Source organism: Vipera berus, assembly GCF_964194415.1.
Source record: "Vipera berus genome assembly, chromosome: 3".
Lineage (NCBI taxonomy): Eukaryota > Metazoa > Chordata > Lepidosauria > Squamata > Viperidae > Vipera > Vipera berus.
In genome coordinates this window covers 49,147,749-49,165,370 of record NC_138204.1, presented here as the reverse complement: position 1 = coordinate 49,165,370, position 17,622 = coordinate 49,147,749, and the positions used below count along the sequence as shown (strand labels likewise).

The following is a 17,622-nucleotide window of genomic DNA, read 5'->3' as shown; positions in this document are numbered from 1 at the left end:
CTCCCCCTGGGGGTCGCCAGCCGACATTGTCTAGTCGACGGTACCCTGAGGAGGCCTTCTCTGTGTGAGCGCACTGGGCGATGGGAAGTCGTTCCCGGCAGCAGATGGTCCTGCAAGTATCCCGGGCCTAAGCCATGTAGGGCTTTAAAGGTAAGTACCAGCACCTTAAATCTCACCTGGAGGACAACCGGTAACCAATGCAGCTCACGCAGGAGGGGTGTAATATGGGAGTATCGGGGTGCTCCCATCACTACCCGCGCGGCTGCACTCTGCACCAGCTGAAGCCTTCGGGTGGTCTTCAAGGGCAGCCCCATGTAGAGAGCATTGCAGTAATCTATATGGGAGGTAACGAGTGCGTGGGTGACTGTACGTAGGGCATCTCGGTCCAGAAAGGGGCGCAACTGGCATACCGGGCGAACCTGGGCAAATGCCCCACTAGCCACGACTCCAACATGATCTTCAAAACTGAGTCGTGAATCCAGGAGGACGCCTAGATTGCATGCTCTATCAACGGGAGGTAAGATCTCTCCTCCTATAACCAAAGATGGAACCTCTTGGACTAAACGAGATGCCGGTACGTAAAGCCACTCAGTCTTGGCCGGGTTGAGCCGGAGCCTGTTCTTCCCCATCCAAATCTGTACCGCTTCCAGGCAACGGGACATCACATCGAGGGTATCACTGGGTTGGTTCGGGGTGGAGATGAAAAGCTGGGTATCATCAGCATATTGATGATACCTCACCCCGAAGCCACGGATGATCTCACCCAGCGGCCTCATATAGATGTTGAACAGGAGAGGCGAGAGTACCGACTCCTGAGAAACCCCACAACTAAGGGGCCTAGGGGTTGACCTCTGTCCCCGTGCCAACACCGTCTGCGAACGGCCCGAGAGGTAGGAGGAGAACCACTGTAAAACGGTGCCTCCCACTCCTAACCCCTCAAGACGTCGCAGCAAGATACCATGGTCGATGGTATCAAAAGCTGCTGAGAGATCTAATAGGACCAGGACAGAGGAATAACCCCTATCTCGGGCCCGCCAGAGATCATTCACCAGCGCGACCAATGCCTTCTCCGTGCTATACCCGGGCCTGAAACCCGATTGGTATGGATCCAGATACTCAGTTTCCTCCAGGACCAAAGGGAGCTGCCGTGCCACCACAGTCTCAACAACCTTCGCAAGAAAGCGAAGGTTGGAGACAGGATAAAAATTATTTAAAATAGCTGGATCCAATGCAGGTTTCTTGAGGAGGGGCCTTACCACCGCCTCTTTTCAAATGTTACCAATTGTTTTCTTGGTGACTAGCCTCTCGTGTAGTTCTGGGCTGATTCCTCACTGTTCTCATGATCACTGAAACTCCACAAGGTGGAATCTTTCATGGAGCCCCAAACCAAGGGAGATTGAAAGTTATTTTGTGTTTCTTCCATTTGCGAATAATCGCACCAACTGTTGTCACCTTCTCACCAAGCTGTTTGGCGATAGCCTTGTAGCCCATTCCAACCTTGTGTAGGTCTACAATCTTGTCCCTGTCATCCTTGGACAGCTCTTTGGCCTTGGCCATGGTGGAGAGTTTGGAATCTGATTGATTGATTTCCTCTGTGGACAGGTGTCTTTTATACAGTTAACAAGCTGAGATTAGGAGCACTCCCTTTAAGAGAGTGCTCCTAATCTCAGTTCATTACCTGTATAAAAGACACCTGTGAGCCACAAATCTTGCTGATTGATAGGGGATCAAATACTCATTTCACTCATTAAAATACAAATCAATTTATAACTTTTTTGAAATGCATTTTTCCGGATTTTTCTTGTTATTCTGTCTCTCACTGTTAAAATAAACCTACCATTAAAATTGTAGGTTGATCATTTCTTTGTCATTGGGCAAATGTACAAAATCAGCAGGGGGTCAAATAATTCTCCCTCCCTGTATATTGCTTTAGTTACATTTCCTGAAATTGAAATGTAGAGTATGTATTAATTAGGAATGAAGGCAAATATACATGTCCCGGGATAATGTTGCGGATCCAATCTGGGTTGGTCACCAGGACCACAAGTTTTACCTTCCGAGCTTTCGGACTCAGTCCTTGAGGATAGCCTCCAGCATGAGTCCAAAAGCTCAGAAGACAAAACCTGGGTGACCGACCCAGATTGGATCCTGCAGAATACTAATTCTCCATATCTGGATTCACTGTGGTATTTTGGATCTTTCTTAGAGATATTCTATTCTCTGCCATGACGATTTTAACCCCTACCCCATGAGTGCAACGGAATTAAATCATCTTTGGCTGTACAGTGTTAACTAGTATTTTGCTCCTTCCATCGAAAACTATAACTACATCGAAAACTATAACTAGTATTTTGCTCCTTCCATCGAAAACTATAACTACAAAATGTATGAATTCTGTTGTGCCTTGCACATTAAACAAGTAGTGAGGAGGATTAGTTGTTTCAGTGCCTTTAGTAACTAGTCAGCCTTCTCTGCCATCTTCCTGATACTGTCTCCCTAAAGATCTGAAAATAGTGATACAAGAAATGCAACAAAATCTATTTGCAGGACTTGCAATCAAGTGCCTTCTGAATGGAAGCAAGGGATCTGGAATTTTGCACTTATTGCCTATATAAATGAAGAAAATGAAGTGGAGAAGAAACTATGAATAAAAGCACTGTTTTAGCTGAGCTCTTTTCATGATCCCAATGTATTTCTGTTTTATTTTTTTCAAATTGGACTGACCTAACGGGGTGTGGAAGAAGGGGGCATAGGAAAGAGCCAAGATATGATGAATAGATTGTCCTAAGCCAAATACTTCCCATTCTTGATGTGGTAATGTGATGTTTTCCCTGCCTGCTTGTCACATGCAGAAGAAGGAAATCAGCAAAGCACAAGGAATCAAGTGATCACTTTGTTGCACACCTGTCTGAGCTACCTGACCTTAATGCTGGATTGGTACTTAATTGGACTTCAACTTTTGGGGATGAAAATTTATTTCTGGGAAGTAATTCACAGGAAAACAAAAATAAACGAAAGTGGAACATCAAACAAATAAAAAATATATATTTTTGCCATGTCTTAGTCTAGCCTTGAGTCCTAGATTTCCCAGTTGGTCTCCCATCTAAATACTAATATATTTAACTTTGCTTAGATTTCTAAATCAGTAAGGAGCAACCAGGTGCTGCTGCTTCCTAAGGTAGTATATAAGAGAGAGACATAAGAGAATCAGCTATACGTTTTATTTCTGCTTACGATTTTGAATTTTTTCAAAAGTTATTTTATACTGAGGTCCAAAACTCCACACGACTTTGATGGCTATACAAAATTAGCAGAATCAGAGTAGGAAGGGACCTTTGAGGTCTTATACTCCAGTCCCTGCTCAAGCAGGAAACCCTATAACATTTCAGACAAATGGTTATCCAATTTCTTCTTTAAAATCTCCAATTGTTGGGGCAACCACAACTTTTTGCAGGCAAGCTGTTCCACTGATTAATTGCTTTAACTGTTAGGAAATTTCTCCTTAGTTCTAGGTTGCTTCTCTCTTTGGTTAGTTTCCAATCCATTGCTTCTTGTCCTGCCTTCAGGTGCTTTGGAGAATAGCTTGACTGCCTCTTCTTTGTGGCAGCCCCTGAGATATTGGAACACTGCTATCATGTCACACCTAGTCCTTTCTCTTCATTAAACTACTAGACATACCCAATTCCAGCAACTGTTCCTTATATGTTTTAGTTTCTAGCCCCCAATCATCTTTGTTGTCTCAACATTTTTTTTTATATTGTGGGGACCAAAACTGGATGTAATACAGGTAGTCCTTGACTTACAGCTGTTCATTTAGTGACCGTTCAAAGTTACAATGGTGTTGAAAAAAGAGACTTGTGACTGTTTTTCATACTTAGCATTCCCATAGTCACATGATCAAAATTCATAATGCTTGGTAACTGGTTCATATTTATGACGGTTGCAGCTCCCAGGGTCTTGTGGTCTTCTTTTCCGACCTGACAAGGAAAGTCAATGAGGAAACCATATTCACTTAACAACCATGTTACTAAATTAACAACTGCAGTGGTTCACTTAACAATTGTGGATAGAAAGGTCGTAAAATGGGGCAAAACTCACTTAATAAATGTTTCCCTTAGCAACATCAATTTTGGGCTCAATTGTGGTCGTACGTCAAGGAATACCTGCATTCCATGTGTTGTCTTACCAAGACATTATAAAGTGGTACTAACACTTAACACTTCTAGATTCTATCCCTCTGTTAACAGAGCCTAGGATTGCATTGGCTTTTTTGGCAGCTGCAGCACATTTTCTTAAAGTACAAATTCTGTGCACTTTAGTTGTACTACATTCTGCAGCAAGAACATGCACTAGTAAAGTTGACTGTGCATTAGTTACTAAAGGGTATTCTTCACTTCGGCATCTAATGAAACAAACAAAAGAGTAGAGTCAGATTAGAAAGAAGTATAGTATGGTGCTAATAATAGTTACCTCTATGCTGTTCTGTTAATCTGTTATATTCGGTTTGTAAGTTCTTGGTGATTGCAGGAGAAATGTAATCATTTGCATTGTTCAATCTAAAATCAAATGCTGGTGATAAAGAAACTAGACTTTAAAAATCTAGTAAATCTAATTATGGGCATATTTGGGAGCAAGGAATGAGCTAACAGCATGCTCGTAAAATTGTATAGTCCTAGAATGGCACACATGCTAAAGTTCTACAAAATTTTCCTTTTAAAAAGTTAGTCAGAATTAATCCTATTAAGATTTATTGTTTATTTTTTCCATGAATAAGTATGATCCCTATTTAACAGAGATAATTTGGGAGAGAACTGTTACAGAATGACATAAAATTAGAGAAAGTTTCAGTGATCAAATATTTGGGGAAACATGTAGCTAGGTGAGATGTTTCTTATAAGGCTGAGCCACTTTTATGTGGTTTAATGAGTACCTAATAAATGTATAGAGAGATCCCGTAATCTGAGCACTAGAATAAATTCAGTTTGAGTAGGAAAATAAGGCAGGGGAAGCAACAGCCAATGCTTATGTTGTATGCTGTAGATCACAAAAATAGATAGGAGATCTGGACTGATTATAGAACTTTTTGAGAAAAGAGTAACAATGGAAGACTTCATTCAGACATCTCTTGAAAAAAACAATTTAGCCAAGACAAAATTACTAGACAGAATTTCATAAACAGAAATCTTTGGATCCATAACAGTACAGAAGGGTTGCATACTTCCCAAAAATAAGACATGGGCAATATAATTGCATAACACTTTAAGAAGGAAAAGAGATTTAGAAAATAAGCATCACCACCAGATGGATTCGTAGCTAGCTAACCGGCCGTACTCAATGTGTGATCCTCAATGGAACTGCATCTACATGGAGGGAAGTGTGTAGTGGGGTGCCCCAGGGCTCTGTTCTAGGTCCAGTGCTCTTCAACATCTTCATCAACGATTTGGACGAGGGGATAGATGAGGAATTCATCAAATTTGCAGATGATACCAAGATGGCAGGAATAGCCAACACTCCAGAAGATAGGCTTAAGATACAGGAGGATCTGGACAGACTTGAACACTGGGCGCTATCTAACAAAATGAAATTCAATGGTGAAAAAAGTAAGGTTCTACATTTAGGCAAGAAAAAACAAATGTACAGGTATAGTGGTGGTACCTTGCTCAATAGTAGTAACTGTGAGAGGGATCTTGGAATCCTAGTAGACAATCACTTAAATATGAGCCAGCAGTGTGCTGCAGCTGCCAAAAAAGCCAACACAGTGCTAGGCTGCATTAAAAGAGGGATAGAATCAAGATCACGTGAGGTATTAATACCACTTTACAATGTCTTGGTAAGGCCACACTTGGAATACTGCATCCAGTTTTGGTCACCACAATGTAAAAAAGATGTTGAGACTCTAGAAAGAGTACAGAGAAGAGCAATAAACATAATCAGGGGACTGGAGGCTAAAACATATAAGGAACGGTTGCTGGAATTGGGTTTGTGTAGTCTAATGAAGAGAAGGACGAGTGTGACATGATAGCAGTCTCAGGGGCTACCACAAAGAAGAGGCAGTCAAACTATTCTCCAGAGCACCTGAAGGCAGGACAAGAAGCAACAGATTGAAACTAACCAAAGAGAGAAGCAACCTAGAACTAAGGAGAAATTTCCTGACAGAACAATTAATCAGTGGAACAACCTGCCTCCAGAAGCTGTGAATGCTCCAACACTGGATGTTTTTAAGAAGAGACTAAACAGCCATTTGTCTGAAATGGTATAGGGTTTCCTGCCTGAGCAGGGGGTTGGACTAGATGACCTCCAAGGTTCCTTCCAACTTTATTATTATTATTATTATAAAACTTTTATTCATTAAACATGAACCTCAGTCAACTGAACACTCAAACTGACTGGCACTAATAGTTGACATGGGTTGCTGCCAGCATCCTAGGTATCAACCAGGTATTATTATTATTATTATTATTATTATTATTATTATTATTATTATTATTATTATTATTATTATTGTCTAAGAGTTCCTAATTTAGGAAAATTGAGGTTTTTTTTCATTTGGGAGAGAAAACATCAAAATTCAAAGCACGAAGCAGTATTGGGTAGCTGTAGATACAAAAAGGATCTGGATGTCTTGGTAAATCGTAAATTGAACATGATTCAAAAGTATGATCTAGCTGCAAAAATCTCAAACACTATTCTAAGCTGCAAAGTATAATATCAAGATGAAGAAAAATAATTACATTCTACTCTGTATTGGTCAGATGAAGTCTAGAATATTATATTCAGTTTTAGTAATTGGATATTTAGGACATTGACCAAGTGGAATGTTCTCTGAGAACAATCCAAGAGATAAGGAGCTGGAAAGACTTATGAGAAATAGCTGAAAGCATTTGTTATTTATTTTTATCCTGAAAAAGATGACTTGAAGGGCTATCAACTAAAAGACAGAATACTCTTCTTCAGTGTTGTTCCAGATGACAAGAAGGCCAAACAATGCGTTTAAATTACAAGGAAATAGATTTTGATTAGAAATCAGGTAGAATTTCCTAGTTGTTAACAGCCATTCACCAATGGAGCCACCTGCCTTGGGAACAGACTCTGTTTACTGGAAGCATTTAAACAGAGATTAGATTCAGAGGCATCCATGGGAGAGATGCAAAGGATGGAATAATTCTTGTGTCATTGTAACACAAGCTGCACCCATTTTGACATGTGTCATGATGTTGCATACACATGCTTAAGGGATGAAACTTGCATCACAATCCTCAATTTTTCATTTTGATGAGACCACAAGATAAGGCAGATGTGTCTGGTTGGGTTGCTATCTGACAGGGATTCTGTAGTCATGAATTGCTACACTTAAAGAGGTTTAGACTAGATTATTTTCAAGACTATTTTAAGGTTCTAGAAGCCTGAACAAACATGCAAATGGAAATGTAGATGCTCTGTTTTAGGGATAAGGCTCTTTAAAAAACATAATACACCCTTTCTTTCTGTTCTCATAATCAAGGATACTCAAGCTGACGTTTGTGAAACTATTATTTAATGGGGACCAGTTGCAACGTTCTGTCCCATTATTGCATTCTGGATTAAGAGATTACATATTTAATAAAAATTTGCGTAAACCATTGATACCCAGTTCATAAATTCTTGCTATCTTGACATGGATTTTTGCCATTGTAAATAATTGGGGCAGGCTTAAAAAAATGGGATCTGTAATTTTTAAACCTCACAGAAGGTATATGTATATGTGGATGGCTAAAGGAAGAAACTTTGCAGTTCTTTCCCCCTGCAAACATTGTCTCCATATTTGCTGGGAAGATGGTGATGGAGAAGCAGGTTTAAAGGTAGAAAGGATGTCTGATTTGCTTCTGATTTGCTCCTGCATCCTCCACTTTCCTGCTCACTCTTCTGCCCCACTCTTTTTTTCAAGTAGACTCACTTGTAATATTGTAATCTAGAGGAGGAAAAAAAATACATCCTAAAGAAAACCAAACTTTCACTTTTCAGGTGTTTGGATTTGAGTCTAAGTGATGTATTCAGATTTTTTTTATTTAAGCCAAGGTTTTTTTTTTGCTTCTAGAAACAGTGCCATCATTCCATAAACCCAGCTCTTAAGACATGTCATTCCTACATTAGAATTGTTGTAGAACTGCATATATCCGTGTTTAAAAGATACTGGAAAAATCTTAAATGTATGTACGCTTTAAAATAATTTTAATTGGATTTTGATCTTCTTTCAGAGACCTGTGCTGTTAACAATGGAGGCTGTGATAGCAAATGCCATGATGCAGCCCTAGGAGTTCACTGCAGCTGCCCCATGGGATTCATGCTTCAGCCGGACAGAAAAACTTGCAAAGGTAAAATGCAACCAAAGTCTTTATCTAGTAAATGGAAATGGTTCTCTGGTGCAGAGAAAAGGATACACGTATGTCCCTCAACTGGTATTAATTTTGCATTAAAAAGAAACTGAGGTTTGTAAGAGCCATGGTGGTGCAGTGGTTAGAATGCCGTATTGCAGGCCAACTCTGCCCACAGTCAAGAGTTCAATCCTGACCGGCTTCAGGTTGACTCAGCTTTTTATCCTTCCGAGGCTGGTAAAATGAGGACCCAGATTGTTGAGGGCAATATGTTGACATTATAAGCCACTCAGAGAGCTGTAAAACGCTGTGGAGTGGTATAAGTCTGAGTGCAATTGCAATTGTTTTTAAAGAACAATTTGAAAAAAATTGCTGAGAAATAAATGAGAGTTCATTGGATGGATGGAGTCTGCATTCTGTCTCTGGCAGCTCCAGGGAATGTGACCTTAGTTAAAAGTAAAACAAAAAAAAAAAAACCCACCCAGTTCCTCTGCTGAAAGCTGTCTAACCAGCTTACTGATTCCAGACCCCATTTGTTTCATTATTATTTTTCAGAGCTCATTAACTCTAAGATGCTGGAGTTGCAGGAAAACACAATAATACCCCAGAACTATATTCTCTGTGTCTGGGACTTTATTACTGTTCAGAGCTATTTTATTTCTAATACATTTCAATGACAATAACAATAACTGTGACAAATTTATTGTGCTTGCTGAAGTTGGTTGGATTGGGGCAAGACAAGGGAGCAATTTTAGATGACGTCTGTTTGAGCTTGTTTTCTGGGATTCATCAGTTTTAACAGACCATTTCGTAGCAGTAAATTTTCTGGCATGTTCTAGAAGTATAAATATTTCTTTATAGATAGTAGGAACTTTATAAGAGTTTAGGGAATTAAGCGAGGCAGAGAATATGTTCTTTCTACCTTTTTTGGCAAAAGAATTCTAAAAATATAGCTAAATTTAGAATATAATCATTTGGCTCTTATTTGAAATTAATTGTTGGAGAGAGAATGCATTGATTCTTTGTTGTCTTCGGTCCTATCTTGTGCTATCCATTTGAAAAGGATATAGATGACACTGTCTGTAAATTCTTCCTTTGTAAATTATTACAGCCTATTCAGCAGGCGCTTTCAATTGCCTATGAAAACTACCTTTGAAATTAAGGTTTTTCTGGCTTTTAAAAGTGGTGATTCCTTATGTTGCTGCTGCTTTAAATTATTTTAATTTTTAGAAGATATATTGTTTCATTAATCTTTTGTGATCTTATGTTCACTTAACTGTTATAAATGAGCTTTGTCTCAGAAAAATTGCAATAAATAATTTTGTGTAGTCACATTTGTATAGTCTACAAAACTATATATTTACATTTTATTATGATCAAAGCTTTTTCCCCAACATTAACTCTGTGAAATATGTTGGGTTGAGAGAGAATGAGAGTCACTCAGGGAGTTTCAAGAGTTCATAGAGATTTGAACCTGGGTCCTCCCAATTCTAGGACCACCATACTCCTATACTACAGTCTCCTCTTTTTCTCTCTCTCCTCTGCATTTCCTTATGTGGGGATCTTAGAACAAAATTATGAATTCTTCTTAAACGCAGCTGGTCAGTATTCTTAGAAATCCCCCAAATACTAATGAAGTTTCAGAAAAGCTGCATTTTGGATTTAATCTATATTAAAAGAATCTGTCCAAGCCAATTTAACTTGGTTTGGAAGTTAATCAAATCCAGTGCTTATCTTTATCTGAACTATCATAAAATTTTCAAGCAGTACTAGATAATTGGGTAACAAGCACTTAATCTGTAAATACCCTACAGCACAAGGAATTATAGATATACCTCAGTTTACAACCATTCAGTCAGCAGGTGTTCAAAATTATGGCGATGCTAAAAGAAGGGATTTATCATTGGTCCCCAAAGTTACAGCTGTTGGTGCACCCCTGCAGTCATGTGATCAAAATTTGGCCACTTGGGGCCTCCAGTTTGCGCGCACGACGCTGGTGGATGTGCTGGGAGAATCTCTCCCACTGCCGTCCGGTCTTACTCCTTCGGAGGACCCTGCAAAGGAGGCTAGCTCCCTGAGATCGCGGAAGGGTGGCAGCCCTCCGTTTGATCCAGAGTACTCCTCTGGCCCGAAGAAGAAGAGATTGGCCATTAACATGGCCGATCACTAAGCTGTTCCCTGCTGAAAGCCACAGCACCATCTAAGCACAACGAAGCAATCTGGAGGATTTGGGTGAGACCTTACCCTTCTTACTTCCCTAATCTCTTTCCTGTGGGTCTTTCTTGGAAAATTCTCCCCCCTTTTCGAAAAATTGGCGGCTGCCTACCTGGGGATTTATAACTTTAAAGCCTCAAAAGACTTAATTAAGCTATTTTATTTTAGATTTTTGAAATTTTTGGGTAACTAAAAAAGGATTCTATATGCAAGTGAGGACATCTTGTGGCAAAACCTGGTATAGCAAGTAAACCTTTTTTTTTTTTAACTCTGAGATCTGGCTGTAATAGAGTTGCCCTTGACACTATCTTTAAAGATAAAAATTGGGAACACCTGACATTGAAAACAACTTTTAGGAATAGTGGAGGTGGACATTTACTGGCTTTTCTTAAATTAGCCTCCACTAAAGGCCTATCTGCAAAATACTAAAGAAATGGAAGAATACATCCCACCACTTGACTATAAACTCATTCTTGATACAATTTTGGCAATGACTGCAGAAATAAAAGCTGAACCTAAAGACAAATCTGACAGCAAAAACTCACCTAATGAGACTCTGACTTCAACTGATGAACTGACAACTCAAAATCTAACAGAGGATGAGGAAATCAACAACAAAATAGGGGACTTTAAAACACAGCAGCTACAATCTACTGAGAGCCTTGATGCCCAAACTTTGATCTCAACTATAAAACCTACAATCCAACAAATAACAGAAGCTGAAGAAAGCAATATTAAAATGGAGGATGCCAAAGACCCTCAAATACAGTACATTAAGACTCTAACCAACCAAATGATAATTACAACATTAGACATGACTTCTTATCTAAGCCAGATGGATTTGAAAGGAGAAGATCAGATTGAATTAATGACAACTGTACTATGCCAAACAAGGAGATTGGATTTATTAGAATGAAAATTTAATGACTATAAAGGGGTCATTTTCTTTCAAAAATTGATAATTGGATGGTCTCCCTGGATTCAAATAATGTGTGTAGGAAGAAAGGGAGACACATTTAAGAAGTTAAAGGCAATGATATGGAAGCCTGCCTGGCACAAGAAGAAAGCGAGAGTTAGATTTAAAAAATGATTTATTGCGTTGTTGTTGTTGTTGTTGTTGTTGTTGTTGTTGTAAATGTGGGAATTGGCAATAATAAAGCTTAAATTCTCTTTTAATGGGCCAAGGGGATCTGTTACAAGAAGTAAACTGATTTTATATTTAGGATTTATATTTTTAAGGGAATGAAAATTAGCCACAAACAATAAAACATACTTTGTCAATTACAGATCAACTGTAAGGATGATAAATATAATATGTATGCATTTTAGATAGGAAAACTATTATATAATGAAATAGATTAGTTATTAGAATATAACTTTGAATTATGTTATAGATTTTGCAATGACATAATAAAAGATATTATTTTAACAATGATGAAATGCCGGGAACAAATTCCCATCGTCCAGTACGCTCACACAGAGAAGGCCTCCTCAGGGTACCATCAGCTAGGCAATGTCGGCTGGCGACCCCCAGGGGGAGGGCCTTCTCTGTGGGAGCGCCAACCCTATGGAATCAGCTCCCCCCTGAGCTTCGGATGGCCCAAAACCTCCAATCCTTTCGCCGCGGCCTCAAAACACACCTGTTCCACCAGGCTGACCTAGACTGACAGGCATTTTAATTAATTTATATTTAGTATTTTTAATTCATTTTTTAAATTCTCTAATTTTTTATTGCACTGATGTTCTCAATTTCATTTTATCTTGATTTATGTACTTATTATATGTTTTGTTGTTAGCCGCCCTGAGTCCTTCGGGAGATAGGGCGGGATATAAATCCCATCAATAAATAAATAAATAAATAAATTAAGAGGATAAATGGAATATACTTGTTGCAATGATAGAGCTTAACTTTTTTCCCTCTTTTTTATGGCTTAAGGGGAATTTTTAAAAGATATACACTGATTTATACTTAAGTTTTAGACTTCTAAGGGAAAAGAAAGCTACTTATTAGAACTGATTTATATTATTAAGGTGTTAAACAGAACAAACCGGTATAAAATAAGAATGTATTGAAATGAACAATGCATCTATTTTGGACAGGATAGTTACTATATATTGAAATGGGGAAATGTGGGCTACCCGAAAACTAAGTTTTCATTTATATATTATAGGCTATTTTAGAACATCTTATTGCAGTTAGGTAAAACTCAAAAACAGGACATGGATATGTATAAGTGAAAATACTTTGAAAATTGTTTTAATTGATTGTATTACAACTAGAAATGTATTAATTTAATATGTCTATGTTATTATCACTAAGAGAATTGGAGAGGGAATTTTTGTTGATGTAATTTGAGCTATTTACAAAGATCATTGCTTCATAAAGATCTGGATGTAAAATTAAAAAATTAATAAAACTTGTATTAATAAAAAATTTGGCACTTGGCAGCTCATCCTCATTTACAACCACAGAGATGCTTCAACTCTTCCCCACCTGCTCCCTCCCCCCCCATCTATATTCTTTTGGCCCCTGCATTCCATGGTCCCTGCCACCCTAACTGACATTTGCCCCCACCTTGTTCCTGCTCAAGGCCAAGCATGCCCAATTTGGCTCTTTGCAAAGCAGCTGCTGGCCACATGAGGCATTCCCACCCCACCCACCCCCAGGTTATTGATGGCAGTTTCCTCATAAGACTTGGGGAAGATAGGCTCATGTGCTCAGCAGATGCCTCCCAAAGGGCTCATGCCTCATCAGCAGTGGGAACAAGAGGAAGGTGAAAGTCAATTGCCTCCTAATGCCTCCTTAAGTAACACCAGCTAATGCCTCCTTAAGTAACACCAGCTGCCTGCAATTAGTGCAGGTTCGCATCCCACCAGGCTCAAGGTTGACTCAGCCTTCCATCCTTCCGAGGTAGGTAAAATGAGGACCCAGATTGTTGGGGGCAATTAAGCTGACTTTGTAATAATGCCGCTTGGGGTGTGTGTGAAAGCCCTAATAAGCAGACATATACATAGAATGAAGGCTACTGCTAAGCTTGTAAGCCGCCCTGAGTCTTCGGAGAAGGGCGGGATATAAATGGAATTAAAATTAAATTAAAAATTAAAATTAATTGGGGCGGTGAAGCGGGGGCAGGGAGCTCAGGGCAGCAAAGATCTCGGAACACAGATTGCCAGGGATCATGGCCATGCAGTACAGAATGGCAAAGGTGACTTTGGATAGAACTGGGCTGGGGTGGCTTCGGCTTTATACCACTCTGCTGGGCCAGACTGGGGCTCCACTTTGTGATGCTTTGCATTGCAGTTCAGGGGCTTCTTGCAGCCCCAGAGCCCTTGTGCCCCAAGAAACTCTTTTGTGCTGCACTGCTGGGCCAGATTGGGACTGCGATTTTGAGCTTCACAGAGGCTCAGGTGCTTCTTGCAGCCCAGAGCACAGCACACCTGGATACTCTTGAGCGGTAACATGTCAGTCAGCCCTTGAGCCATGGATTTCTGGAATTGTTTGCTGCCCCACAAGGCAAGGTAGAGGGTTACCAAAAGGCCAGAGTTGTGGGGGGAGCTAGGTGAGTGAAAAGGAGGCAGTCCTCTACCTTTCCAACGCTTGTGACTGGGCGGCACCAAGCCTGGGAATGACTTGGATCAGGGTGAGTACTTGTATAACAACTTGTTATTCTTGGTTAATGACAGCAGCAAGGAGTGCTAGGATTGCTGGTACTAAGTGATGCAGCCACATGGCATCGTGCTTTATGACCACATCACTTAACAGTAGAAATTTTGGACCAATTATGGCCATAGGCCAAGAACTTTCTGTATGGATACAAATAAAAATTAGCATCTAAATTGAATCTGAACAGAGAAATCCAAGTCATTTGTCCTGTTCCTCTTTTGTTGACTCCTCCTTTGATGGCATTTATATGGCATTCATTCAATTGTCACCTTTTTTTTGTACCTAAGCATGTTTTGTTGTGTTGTTTTTCCTCTTTATTACAGATATAGATGAATGTAGATTGAACAATGGTGGCTGTGACCACATCTGCAGGAACACAGTGGGCAGTTTTGAATGCAGTTGTAAAAAGGGATATAAATTGCTTATCAATGAAAGGACGTGCCAAGGTAAAGTCTTCTCATATCTTACTGGAAATAATAATGAAGCAGTTATTTAAATATGAATATTTAGGCATGGAGCTTAATCACATATGAAACACTGTAATTCAATTTCTTTTTTGATAGTCAGCATAAGAAACAACCATCTATGAGGTCTGGATTTCAATGATTCATAGCTTTGGTTTGCTATTTGCTATTTTATGTAATATGAATATAAGAATGTTAGATTGGCCCTACTCTGGATCAGATTAATCCTTATCTTAGTCCAGCATTTTATTTCTTACAATAACCAACCTGATTCCTCTAGAGCAGGGGTGTCAAACTGGTGGCCTGTGGGCCGGATGCATCACACACAGGCCACGCCCACCCCAGCTCTGCAAAGGCAAAAAATGTTGCAATACGTCACGATAGATCACGTGACGCAATTGAGTTTGACACCCATGCTCTAGTGTGTTCACAAGCAGAAGAATTTTGCTGTTACAATTTACTATTTAGTGGTAGAGGGCTCTCAACCTGGATGTATCATTGAATCTTGGTAGACTTGTTATAATAATGTTCTTGTTGTCCAAATATTTATTCATTCTTGTTTTAAAGCCATCCAAGATAGTGAATCTCCTAATTTCATAGGGAAATTATGTTCTGTGTAAAAAAGTGCTCTTTTAAGTCTCTTCTAAATTGACTTCTAATTGGCTTTATTGGGTGACCCCTGAAGCCAGTATTTTGAAAATACTATCCATCTTCTCCATGCCATATATAATTTTATGGACCTTAATCATGTCCTCCTTCAATCATTATTTTTCCAGTCTAAAGAATCTTAAATATTTTTGCCTTTTCTCATAAGGAAAATATTTGACCCTCCTGATCCTTTCGGTTGAATAATGGTTAACAACGTTGGCAGTTTTATTTTCATTCTCATTCTTAATGAGTGTCCCATGGAATTTGTCTTTTTCACAGTTGACACACACGCTGAGTCAGTATCGCCATTACTCATGTAACCCCAAGACTTTTCCAGGTTAGTTACAGACAGCACAGACTTCATCAGTGCATGTGTAAAGTTAGGATTTTTTTGCTTCAGCATACATCACTCTGGAATGATTATTTATTTGTATCCCGGAGAGCCTTTCATAGCCACTTTTTTACCATCCTGAATACTGGAAGTTTGGAAGTTTATTATATATCCTTAAGTCAAGATCATTTATAAACTTAAAAAATGCAGATCCCAGTACAGTCTTACAAGGCTTCCATGTTCCTCCATTGAGAAAATTATCTATTTATTCCAATATAAGCATTTTCATTCCTTTGTCTAATGTTTTTTTTTCTGGTTAAAATATAAAGAACTTCTTAATGTTTCCCCCTTAATAATAATAATAACAATCACCCTCACCCTTTGTCTTTAAGGCATTAAGGGGAGATTTGACTTTGCTATTTTTTCTTTTCAGACTACAGCCTTGGGTCTCTTTTCTCCTCCCATCCTAGAGGCAACAGGAAATGGTGCTGCCCAATATTTTGCTGCCTCCACAATGCACTTTTATCATGATTAGGTCCATGCTGCACTGCTATCCTCAGAACTTTCAAATATAACATTCTAAAGGCCATGAGGATGGTTCCCTCAGTTGAAATCCCAGCCCTTTCATTGTCATCTACGTGTGAAAAGCCACTTATACTTGCCAGGCACAATGCAATACTTTGTCCTGCAATTTTTAATCAATTGTTGATTGACTGAATATTTTTTTTTAAAAAAATTCTTTATACCTTAAAATTATGACCTCTAAATTTTGTCAAAATGTTGGAGCATTTTGTAATCTCTTGGCTTCAATAGAGTGGTTGACCAGGTTTATACAGCTGCTGGATAAGAGCTAGATTTTCAGAGAGAGGTTTAACTATGGGACTCATTGTGGGAGGTGTAAATTCCCTAAGGGCATTGTATGAGAAGAGAGATGAGGAGTCAAGGCTTTGGGGATCAGCAGCCAATGAGAGGTGAATTCCTGGCCAGATATACAGCAATGTGTCCTTTGAACGATCCTTCTAGTGATGTTCCTTAAACCAGGCAGAAGCTATTCAGTTTCAAGGCTTTATATTCTCAATATTGCTCATCAACATGGCCCTGCATTGCCTATATGCAGTAGCAGGATAAGAGAGAAAACACAGTTTCCAGAACAGATGGCCAAACGTCAACGGACTCCCTCAGATGCAGATGGATGATGAGATATGCAGGCATATACTTTGGATATGGATAGTAGGCTGTGTGAATTTGCCCTCAGTCTTTTTTTTCACCAACTATTTCACCAGTTCAGAAGTTTCAGTCAAATATGACTGTTTTGGACCCTCTTGGCAGTTTCTCATTTGTACATATGCTAGGTCAACAGCATTGTGGTTATTATATGCATTTGGTTTATAACATACTTTGTGTCTATCACAGCTACCCCTTAGAATTAAATTTAGGATTGCATCCATTCTAAGGCATAGATATTTAGGGCATCTTGAAATTGACTTTACTTGTTATGGCCTGAGCATAAATGTACCCAACCTACATGGGGGTGATTGAAATCCTCAAATATTAAAACTTCTCCATTATATGCATCCATGATTTCTTTCACCACCTCAGGACATTTAGAACTGTGATAAGATGAGCAGTAATATAACCTACAGCTAATAGAGATTTTAACCAGAAATGGCGATCAGTAATGATTTTGGAACTTAATTTGTACCTTATTTTTAGGCTGAGGGGGTCAAAGAAAAATCATGCTACCAAAGTAAACTTGTTAATTGCTATTAGAATGACATTTACTCCTAATGTTCTCCTAATCCTGGACAATTTGGTACAGTTTCACACTTTCTGGTTAGTAAAAAAAGCAAAATAATCCCAATCTCCAGGCATACTAACTACATTTTTGTTTATTATTCATTCATTTTTATCCTGCCTTTATTATTTTTATATATAATTCAAGGTGGTGAT

At 39.0% G+C, this 17,622-nt stretch overlaps 2 protein-coding genes across 2 annotated transcripts in view; both read left to right on the top strand.

Moving 5' to 3' along the window:
• Positions 1-17,622, top strand: part of ZNF76 (zinc finger protein 76) — a 180,287-nt gene that overhangs the window by 100,251 nt on the left and 62,414 nt on the right. The window lies entirely within an intron of this gene.
• The window catches only part of SCUBE3 (signal peptide, CUB domain and EGF like domain containing 3), a gene marked incomplete at its 5' end in the record, with an annotated part of 128,951 nt that overhangs the window by 84,911 nt on the left and 26,418 nt on the right, over positions 1-17,622 (top strand). The window contains 2 exons of the mRNA XM_081322543.1: positions 8,235-8,351; positions 14,553-14,675. Of these exons, the coding sequence (XP_081178669.1) occupies positions 8,235-8,351; positions 14,553-14,675 (240 nt within the window). The remainder of the gene's footprint in view (positions 1-8,234; positions 8,352-14,552; positions 14,676-17,622) is intronic.